An 11,321-nucleotide genomic window follows, 5' to 3' on the forward strand; every position below is an offset into this window, starting at 1 on the left:
CCATTAAGGGACAAGGGTGTACAGAAAATGGATGGATGGACGGACGGATGGGCGGAGCCTGGTGCTGCAAGGTTGGAGACCTTGTCCTGTTAGGCGACGGGGCCTGGACAATACCCGTGTTAAACGAACGGCGGAGTCTGGTGACGACAGTCGCTTAAATTCCGTAACAAAAGTATGTTTTTACCTTTTTTTTTAATTTAAATTCAATCAAAATCTCTTTCTCTTTCTTACTGTTTATTCAATGTCACAGGCTGTTTTAATTTATTTATTTAATTATGTAAAGCTCCTTGAAATGCCTTGCTGCTGAAATGTGCTGTACAAATAAAATTTTATTGATTGATTGCGATAGCAGAAGCTAACCCAGGAGAATGAAGAGCGCTCCTCGTTTGTGAACGGCAGCTAAAAGCGAGCTAAGTAGCATCGGGCTACTGATATTTCAGATATTTCACTGACTGCATTTTATTTCAAGTATTTTATGGGAAAGACATAGGAAACTTTTCAGCAAATAGATCAGAATTAAACTCTACAAAACAAAACAAAAACAAGAATTGGTGAATTGCGAATATTAAAGTAGGAATACATTGAGATCCACTGTACTGTTAATAAAGAAGAAATATGTGTATGCATTGGTGTTTACATGATCATCGTCACACAAAACAAGATATTAGCAAAATTTTTAAAAATGAGCCAGAAAAAAAGCAGAAATGGAAGATGGGAAAAATTTGGTACATACAGTTTATTTTGGTACTTCAGTTTTTCTACTTTAGTGAATTGAAAACAATAACATTTTTGGAGTATAAAGAAGTATAAATAACCTAAAATGCTAATATATTAATTGACTTTATTCAGGATGTTTATACAAAACACTTTCCCTTTTTTATCGCCGCCTTATTTCACAGCTCAAGATGTTACGCGCGCAGCAGGTGTGTGTGTGTGTGCGTGTGCGTGTGTGTGTGTGTTGTACACACACTCCTATATGCTGTTGGCCCATTTACCTTTTCCACAGCTTCCTCCAGGCTTGTTTTGCTCAGCACCAGAAAACATCACGTTCTACCCCTGAAGTAGCAGAGCCCATCCCCTTTTTTCCCACACTGCTTTGGAGCAAATAATACTTCTTTTTTTTTTTTTTCTAGTAACTTTTCTTACAAAAAGTGGAGCACAGAGGCTGAGACAGCAGAAGGTGCTGCTTGTTCTCCCACTGACAGAACACCAAAAAAAAAAAAAAAGACCCCAAGAAACCCTAAAAGATTTACACTCCTCCGCGGTCCAATTCCAGTGTCTCGTTTCAAGGAGGGTCCTCAGAAAGGAGAGAAGGGAGAAAGAGAGAATATTACCTATTTTTTTTCCTTCTACTTCTTCTTCTTCTTTTTTTTTTTTTAAATCATCACAGTTTTCCTGAGAGTTTCCAGCGATGTCTCTGAGAGGTGATGTTTGCGTGGTGACGGGAGCCTGTGGATTCCTGGGGAAGAGGCTCGTCCGGCTGCTGCTGGAAGAGGAGAAAGCGTCCGAGATCCGGCTGCTGGACAGAGACGTGCAGACGCAGGTTTTGGAGAGTCTGGAGGGTAAAAAGAAACAAAAAAAACTTTTCTTTTTTAAATTTCTCTTTTTTTTTTCTTCCATCACATACAGAATAATGCAAAAAGGTAGCTGCGGGATCACGGCGCTGTTCAGTCAAGTGTTTGCAATTAAACCCAGCGAGATGTTGCGATTGAAGATGTTTGCTTAATTAGACAGATGATTAATTCAAATGAGGTGCATTTGAGCATAAAGCAAGTCAAGTGGATCCAAGAGGGTAAAAAATAGAAAGCAGTGATGGAGGATAAAGTTGTCAGATCGGTTTGAGTGCAGGGGAGCAATGAGAGGGGGGGGTTTGAATCAAAATAAAATATCAGAAAATCAGTAAAAGCCGACACAACAGCAAACTCCCGGCGTGCAGTAAAAGCGCTAAGAGGCGACTTCACAGCACTCGGAAAGAGCAAGGACTCCAAAAGAGAACCAGATTTGATGGGCTTTATTTCCCGCGGCGTGGTATCAATAACGGATTTATAGAAAGTGGGGACAGCTCACACATGCAGGAATGCAGGAAGCAAAGGATTGAATGCTTGCAAACTTGAGGCTTCCAGACAGTTTTCTGGATTAACATCAGACATAATCCTAGCAGGATTTTCAGGATCACATCATAAATCCCCAGTAAAAGACTACAGTTACAGGTTCGACCAAACAGTGCGGCAGAGCTGATAAATTAAGCATGAAAGGGTTTGTTTTTTTTTGTTTTCTTTTCTTCTTCCCTTTTTCTTTTTTGGCACCCACAGCTGCTGTATCCTAGAATCCAAAGAGAGTCGGTACCATCCGGGTCATTGTCACTGCGCTCGTTTAAAACCGAGTCACGAATCATATGTTTGGAGCCTCTTTGAGCTGCACGCACATTTTTGGCAGCGTCTGATAACATTTTTGATTTGTTTGTTTTTTCAAAGCAGCCTCGGTTATCTTTGCCCCATTAAATCCTGAATTTGGTTATAAAAGCCGGTCTTTTATGTCCGTCTGGTGTGAAAAAACCCCCCAAAAAATCACAAGTGCAGGTATTTCATTAATTGAAAACATGCATTGATTTATAAACCGAAGCACATTCCAGCAAGAGGAGGCCCAGATTTATGAACCACCAAGTGGACAAACCTTGCCGTATTTCTCAGAGATAAAACCAAGGGTTGCGTAAAAAGGACTTATACGCACTCAACATATCGAGCAGGTACGGCTCCCTCCTCCACGTTCAGTCCGGTAGGTTTAGTTCTGAGTTAGCCAGACCTTAAAAGTAGATTAAAAATGCAAATAAATGCTGAGATTGCTTAAAAAGCACCAGAGTAATTACTTTTAAAACGTTTTCTCCAAATTTTTAGGGCTGATTATGTCCATGTTGTGAAGTTCACATTTACTTACTGTAAACCTTACCTTGCAAAAGTATTCATGCCTCCTCAGTTTTTTTGTTTTTTTCTCAAAGTTCATCCACAAACTTCAGGATGTTCTTCAAGGGTCAAAGTAGCACATGATGGTGATGAGAAGGGAAATAACAGAGTTATTTTTTATAAATATGTAAAAAAGTAAAAGTGACATCCATCTGCAGAAGTGATCTGATTTAGCTCATTTCTTCTCCTAGCAAACTGTTTCCAGCTTGCCTGTTCTTGCCAAGGAAAGCAATTCCCACAGCATAATGCTTCTACCACTATGTTTCATAATGTGAATGAGGTTGTAGTTTTGCATTTTGACCAAAAGTTCTATTTCTTTCTTGCATCCTTTCCCACATCTTTAATACTTTCTGCTATATTACAGGGGCAGTATTGTGAAAAATCAGCTTTTTTCTAGCTTTACATCATGTTATATTGTTATTCCTTCATCAAAAACATATCTGGAGTGTTGATTCTTTAATGCATGTCTGAGAAATCCTTTAATCTCTCGTGGCAGCCATTCAGCTGTAAAATACACCTGGGGGGACGTAGCTCTACCTTCTGGGATGGAGCTCCTCCTCTGAGCTGCGCTTTCTAAGCCGGATTACAGAACAGTCCTCCCCTGTGACTCCCCCACTCAGCTCCTTCAGACTAACCAGCAGAAATTAGCAAACACCTGCTGGAGCTGTGCACCAACTGAGCTCATAGACAGAGCTTAGTTGGTTTTATTTGATAACTCTGCACCAGTACAGCACACTGAAATACACCAGTAGCTTCACAAGCTTGGTCAAACATGTAAAAACCAACTGAGCTCGTTCTTAGAGAAACGCTGATAAAAATGATGTTAAAGGGTTAATAGAGGAGCCATGTTGTGGTGACTTCTTGAAGGTGGAGTTTCAGAGAGAGCAGGAGTTTCTTAAAGCAACAGAGTCCCAATTTCATTAAGTATCAAAGTCAAATTTCTCTTAAGACATTTGATGTACAGTATATAGCATTTTTATGGCAAGTGAAGCTAATGTAGCTACTTGACTGTGTTAAAAACTGTGCTTGAAAAACACTAAAAACCGTCTCTTTAAAAACCAAAGGGCTAGACCAGATCATTTCAACCGCACGCTGATTGCCTGACTATAAACACTGCTTCCCAAAACCAGATTGCTAATCCCAATTAAGCTGCCTTGCAGTCACTGACTGTTTCATGAACGCTCTCTGCACAGAGGGAGAAACCACACACACCAGAGCGCTCTGCAAAATCTGTCCTTTATTTACAGAAATCACAGCATAAAGAGGCAAAAAGTCCCTCCCTTTCCCAAACGGGGGATCGGTTTGCAATCTGTTGGCAAATCACGAGCAGTCGTTCTGGGAAGATTCCACACGACGTCACATGGCTTTGACTTTCAAAGAGGTCATGGCTGACCACCTGTGGAATCAAAGACGGTGGACATTTACATCTGGATCTAGCAGGATGACAACAAAACTACATTCTCTCGATATAAATAGGTCATAATTATCACATTTTTATTTAGGGGAACATTTAAGACATAAGAAGACTTTTGCGAGGCATTTGAACCTAAATAAGGTGAACTATGTTCAGATAAACCAAAGGGAACCTTCAGAATGACGCTGTATCGACGTTACCTTCACCATCACTGCTGCATCCGTTCACTTTACCACTTTTAAACGCAGCTTACACTGAATAAGACAGACAATTAATGTTTAGAGTTCCCAACTTGGAAGATTTACCATCACTTTTAAAAAAAAAAAATCAACATATTTTCCCTGAATGTCTTTTGTTCTTCTAGGCCAAAGGCTCAAATTCATCAGTTAAAAATTAGAGATGCGCCGATCCGCCATTTTTCCAATACCGATATTTGAGGCCGATACCGATCTGATACAGAAAAACAACGTTGAATTGACTTGAAATGTTTCTTTTTTTAAAACACAGACATAAATGTACTGAATTACAAATTTATTTGATAACTCTGCACCAGTACAGCACACTGAAATACACCAGTAGCTTCACAAGCTTGGTCAAACATGTAAAAACAGCTTTAATTTGTTCAGTTGGTGCAATCAGCAAAATAACTAGTGGAATCTGGCAAAAACACCAGGTTGAGTATTTTGGTCAAACATTTAAAAAAAACTGCAACAAACCTTTCAAATCATTCAGAAAATGCAATTAGGAATTCTGAATATAATGTATAATAAATAAAACATTACATCACTCAGAGCACAAAGCATAGAGTTAGACTGAGTAGATCTGCCCTTATGAATCGGGCACATTGTTGCCGATAACAGATCTAGAATTTTTCAATACCTCGACTGATACCGATATTAAAATCGTGTTCATGCGTCTCCGTTCATTTCAGAGCACACAGAAAATATCAGCCACAATCATAAATGTGTTGACTGAAACAAAAACTTATGAAATTAATACTCTTTTTATTGTCTCTTGAGATTTGAGTAACATTGGTTCCTTCATATGATGGAAAGGTTTCTAGTCATGTGGCATCTGGTAGTTGCATTGTACAACCTCGCCTTAAGGTGTTAATACATTTACATTTGCATTTTCTCATGTTTTTAAGTTTGACTAAGAGGTCCAAGTTCCATCTCGTACTTGTGGAAAACGTCAACCTGTACGATTGTCTTTCAGACTGCAGAGGCGAGACAACACTGAGCGTCTTCGAGGGGGACATCAGAGACGGGGATTTCTTGAGAAAAGCCTTGCGTGGCGCATCGACCGTCTTCCACATCGCTTCCCTCATCGACGTTACCGAGTCAATGGAGTACAGTGAGATGTACGGAGTCAACGTCAAAGGTAAGACGTTTTATTCCAAACCGAGTAAAAGCTGACTTTATAAGTCATAAATAATCTCCACCAAGTGAGAAAGCGTTGACCCCAGATTTCTTCTGTTTTTGATTTAAATCACTACACTAATTTAAAATTTAACCTAAGACGACCTGATTAAATTCAAATAGCAGTTTTTGATTTCATGATTTATTATCCCCTAGATGTAACATCAAGATGTGGTGCCCTTGGTGTCACCGACATCCGATTGCTGAAAATGCAAAGCAGTCCAATGTCGTCACATTACCGCCATCACGTTTCGACTTTCGATAAAACTATTCCTTTACTGAAATGCTTCGCTGTTTTCCTCCCAAAATGTTCCACTTCGTCTTGCCAGTCCACTGAAAGTTTTCCCCAAAGTCTTGAGGATCATCAAGATATTTGTTGGCCAACTTTGAGATGGATCTTTGTGTTTTTGGGGATGGGGGAGTTTTGGCCTTGAACCTCGTATTCTTACAGTGGATCTGGAAAGAATTTGCAGCGCTTCACTTTTTCCCACACATTCCAATCTCTTTTCTCAAAATTTTACACACAAATACTGCATCGTCATGATAATGTGGAATATTTTTTGAGTGTTGTGCAAATCTGTTAAAATAGAAAAACCAAGAAATCACGTTTATGCCGGTTTTCTTGGTTTAATGCTTTGTTGATCCACCTTTGGCAGCAACTACAGTCTCAAGTCGACGATGCCATCGACTCAGTTCAGCTGAGTTCACCCATCTTTGGTCACTATTGCTCATTCTTCTTGGTGGTTCTACCCAATCTCCATTGGATGAGAGACGTCTGTTCACAGCCATTTTCAGATCTTTTTAGAGATGTTCAATTAGATTCAAGTCTGGACTCTGGCTTGGCCTCCCCCGGATGTCCACAGAGCGGTTCGATACTTTGGGTCGTTGTCCTTCACCTCAGGGAGAGTATTGGTCTGGTAATAAGCCAAACCGATTTTCCTCCAAACATGACGCCTAGCATTCACACCAAAGAGTTAAATCTTTGTCCCATCAGACCAGAGAATCGTGTTTCTCTTGATCTGAGTGTCCAGGTGTCTCTTGGTGAACTCCAGACAGGCGGCCATGTTCCTTCTAGTAAGGAGTGGCTTTCGTTTGACCGCGCTACCAAGCAGACCTGATTGGTGGATAGTAGCAGATATGGTTGTCCTTCTGGGAGGTTCTCCTCTCTCCCCATATGAATGCTGGAGCTCTGACAGAGAGAACCCATCAGGTTTTTGGTCACTTTCCTGACTAAAGCCCTTTGCAACCAATGGCTCAGTGTAGCCATCCAGCTCTAGGAAGAGTCCTGCTGGTTCCAAGCTTCTTCCATTGACCAATGATGGAGGCCGCCGAGCTCACTGGGAACTTTAGGTAGCAGAAATGCTTCTGGATCCTCCTCCACATGTGTGTTTTGAGACAATCCTGTCTAAAAGGTCTGCTGACTTTGATTTCATGCAGGACCTTGTATAAGCCTTTGTGTGCCTTCCCAAATCAAGTCCAATCAACTGAACTGACCACAGATGGACGCCATTTAAGCTGAAGAAACATCTCAAAGATAATCAGTGTTAACAGCTCAAATTTGAGGTTACAGACAAAGCCTGAGAATAGTTATGTAAATGCGATTAATTAGTTTTCTATTTTTAATCAATTTGAAAAACCTTTTTTAAAGAAATCGCATTGTCCTAATGGGGTATATGTGTGTAGATTTTGATGAAAGAGATTAATTTAACACAATTTGAAATAAGGCTGTAATGTGGAAAAAGTGAAGCGTTGTTAATGCTGCACCGCATGCCATTTTTCTTCAAAAATTTTTTAAGCCTGCATTATGTAAGGCAGTGGTTTCCAAACTTTTTCTGGGCCCCCCTATGGATTAGAAATGGCTGTCTGGTTGAACGACGCGGGGGGGGGGGAGAAATCGTCTCTTTTGGGGGCAAAATGAATGTACATGACTGAGCATAGACAACAACATTGGTGCCATACAGGCTACTTGTTAAGCTTAAGGTGCTGAATTGTCATTAGCTAGTCATCTTTTAGCTAACATAACCTCCATCCAACAGCTTTACTCAACTCAGTCGGTTAGTTTGGGGGAAAAACTGAAAAGTTTTTTGCGTTTTGCTGGTTTGCTGCCATGATTCTAACACACCTGCGTAGCTCAGTACACCAGCAGCAGGTCCCCTTCACTGCCGCACAGGTGTAAACCCAGCGCGAGTGTCGTAGCCTCATGTTGCATTTAAAAGGCGGCTCGGAAAAACAGGTTACCACATGTTAACAACGGATTAAACAGTTTTAACTGCTGATAAAAGTGACAGAGGATACAGATATGGGACGTGTGGAAGCCCCTACTGTATCAAATTGACATAGGAATAACGGAGAGTTGGCCATTCTAAGGTAAAAACTGAGCGCATACAGCGTTCAGGTTTTTTTTTTTTTATCCAGACGGCTCCCTGCGCCCCACAGTTTGGGAACCCCTGATGTAAGGTGTTTTTCTTGGTTCTCTCGTGACACCTTGGATGATTCTCTTGAAATAATTAGGTAGGCCGGTCACTTCTGGGAGGATTTGCTATTGTTTCATGTATTCCTCTCCCTCTGTGGATAATGGTTCTGACTGATTCACCAGAGACCCAGCTTGATAAAAGCCAGCCATTTGTTCTGCTCTTCATTCAGAGGGTCTGAGGCGTGGACTCTGTTCAAAGTTTTAATGTTACCCAATCACTAGCATTTCTCCGTGAAGAATGTGAAACACAAGCTCGATGCTATAATGTTTACCGACAGTTGCCTGCGCTGTTAACAACCGTCCTCCACTGCAAAGAGAGAAGTGCCAATCCGAACGAGACGGCTGTTAATGTAGATTCAATATTTGGAAGCCAACACGGACTGAACGTCTTTGTTCACATCCTCCGCTCCTTTTCTGACCAGTCAATGACTTTTATTGTTAAACTCAACACTACCGGTCTGGCGGAGATCAAGCCTGGATATGTAGCTGGTAGTACAGAAACAAAAAAATGTAAATAACCACAGATAAATCATTAATTAGTAGGGGGAAATTATGTTTTGAGATTGTGGCAGATTGGTTTGCAAATAGCCAGCCATCACCTTCCTATCCAATTCTGCTCGATTCTCATCTCACTTCACTGCTCTGTCTGGGATTTCTCCCAGTGACTTGTATTTCTCCATCAGAATTTTGCCAATTCACACAGCAGAAGAAGTCGTAAACGATGATCAATTTTCTGCGCTGTTAGAATGGTAGTTTGCCTGTAGTTTTAGCAATGGCAGCAGAGGAAGTGAACGAAGCGTTCAGTCCGTGTTGGCCACGCCTCCAAATATTGATGTAGCATTAACAGCCGACTCATTCGGCTTGGCTCTTCTCTTTTCACAGTGGAGGACGGTTGTTTACAGCGCAGGCGATTTCCAGTAAGCTTTGTAAGCAATTGGGCGAAGATTAAAACTTCAACACAGCCCGCGCCTCCAGAAAGCAATCGTTTCTCAACAACCGAGAGTCCAGACCCTCTGGACGAAGCGAAGCGCAGAACAAGGATCTGGTTTTTAACAGGCTAGCTTGTTTGGATTAAAACACAATCTGAAAATTTAAGATTAGGCTATATTTGCCTTATAATCCATTGATTTTCTTTGACTATTTTCTTTCAACAGCAACAAGAAAATTGGCAGATGAGGAAAAGGGGGAAACTAATTAGTCGTTGACAGTTAACAGCTTAACTTGTGGTCTTCTGCGTTGCAGGAACTCAGCTGCTTTTGGAGACGTGTATCCAAGAGAACGTGGTCTCCTTCATCTACACCAGCACGGTGGAAGTGATGGGCCCAAACCCCCGAGGAGAGCCGATCATCAATGGCACCGAGGACACGGTCTACGACACCACCCTGAAGTTCAACTACAGCAAGACCAAAAAGGAGGCGGAGGACAGAACCCTTCAGGCCGACGGTGAGACGCTCCAAAACGGAGGCCGCCTCTCCACCTGCGCCCTCAGGCCCACCTACATCTACGGGGACGGCTGCCGCTTCCTGCTGTGCCACATGGGCGACGGCATACGAAACAAGAACGTCCTCTTCCGCATGTCCGTGCCGGAGGCCCATGTGAACCCGGTCTACGTGGGCAACGCAGCCTTTGCTCACCTCCAGGCGGCCCGCAGCCTCAAAGATCCACAAAAAAGAAACGCGGTCGGAGGGAGGTTTTACTACCTCTCCGACGACACCCCGCCTATGAGTTACTCGGACTTCAACCACGTTTTGATGTCTCCCCTCGGCTTCAGCATTCAGGACAAACTCGTGCTGCCGCTTCGCCTCTTCTACATCCTGTGTTTTCTCCTGGAGGCGCTCTGCACGATCCTGCGACCGTTTGTCCGCATCGTGCCGCCGATGAACCGGCAGCTGCTCACCTTGTTGAACACTTCGTTCACCTTCTCCTACGAGAAAGCCAAGCGGGACCTGGGCTACGTCCCCCGCTACAGCTGGGAGGAAGCGCGCCGACGCACCACCGAATGGCTCGCCTCACAGCTGCCAGCGGAGAGGGAAAAAATTATGTCCAGCTAATAAATTACAGTCTTAAAACTGGAAAACACGTTCCAGAATAACCCAAAACTGCATGCAGTGGCTGAAGCTGCAGTGTGAAGGAGCTGCTCAGAAGTAAATTAATTACATCTGGCTTATTTTAAACACGCAGTCGCTCAAATTAACTCACGCAAGGTCCTTCACCGTTATTGGCACCCCTTGCAAAGAGGAACCCAAAAGCTTTAAAATAGATTGTGAAGGAGACTTGCTGACCTTTAAAAGCCACACGCTTGATTTATTTTCTTCTCTTCGCTCTTTCTTTTGGTTTCTCTCTTCAGTTCTTTCTCTAAAATAAATCAGTTCCATTTGTTTTAGCCGTTAGATTGTGCCAATCATTGTGAAAAAGCAATTCATGTATTTTTTGTTGTTGTTAAATAATGTTAACCTCAGTTAAATCTAATTTACAGTAATAGTTGGGAGGAGATTCATCACCAATTATTAGAAGTATTTATTTCCTAACACGCTCCGGCTCTGCTGCATAAAAATAACCAAATTAAAATGTGAAATTTTCAGGGTAAATTATCTTTCTGCGACAAGAAGGACGTCACACGCCGTCTTTCACTGTGTATGCGTATCAATAAATACGTAGTGCTGTTTAAGTTGGGTGATGAACATCTATGAAGAATCATGCACTTAAAAACAGAGTTTTATTCCAGTTGTCATTCTAATAAAAGTAACATGGAATATTAGTTTTTCTCATGGTGCATTTTCTGTTTTCCTCATCATTTTGGTGAAAGTCGGTCTTTGATGGATTTATTCATTTTCTTGTCAAAATGTCTTTTTTATTTATTTTTTATTTTTCTTGCCATATTGAGATCATTCAAATGTGTAAACTGTTGTGTTGATTGTGTTACACTAATACTGGAAAATATTTACAGGGAAACAGTGACCCAAGTATCCAAAAATATAACACAATGCATCATGAAGGTATAATTATTATTAATCAATAAAATTAACCATTTCAATCATGAGTAAAATACAAACCTA

The 11,321-nt window shown here is 41.5% G+C and overlaps 1 protein-coding gene across 1 annotated transcript; it reads left to right on the forward strand.

The window, feature by feature from the left end:
* The first annotated feature begins 713 nt into the window (after positions 1–713).
* hsd3b1 (hydroxy-delta-5-steroid dehydrogenase, 3 beta- and steroid delta-isomerase 1) lies at positions 714–11,249 on the forward strand. Its single transcript, XM_008431393.3, has 3 exons — positions 714–1,562; positions 5,590–5,754; positions 9,508–11,249. Exons 1-3 carry the CDS (start codon positions 1,412–1,414, stop codon positions 10,314–10,316), a joined length of 1,125 nt encoding a protein of 374 aa, XP_008429615.1. The 5' UTR covers positions 714–1,411; the 3' UTR covers positions 10,317–11,249.
* The last annotated feature ends 72 nt before the right edge of the window (positions 11,250–11,321 follow it).

The sequence above is a fragment of the Poecilia reticulata genome, chromosome 2, assembly GCF_904066995.2.
Source record: "Poecilia reticulata chromosome 2, P_reticulata-male-v2, whole genome shotgun sequence".
Classification (NCBI taxonomy): Eukaryota; Metazoa; Chordata; class Actinopteri; order Cyprinodontiformes; family Poeciliidae; genus Poecilia; species Poecilia reticulata.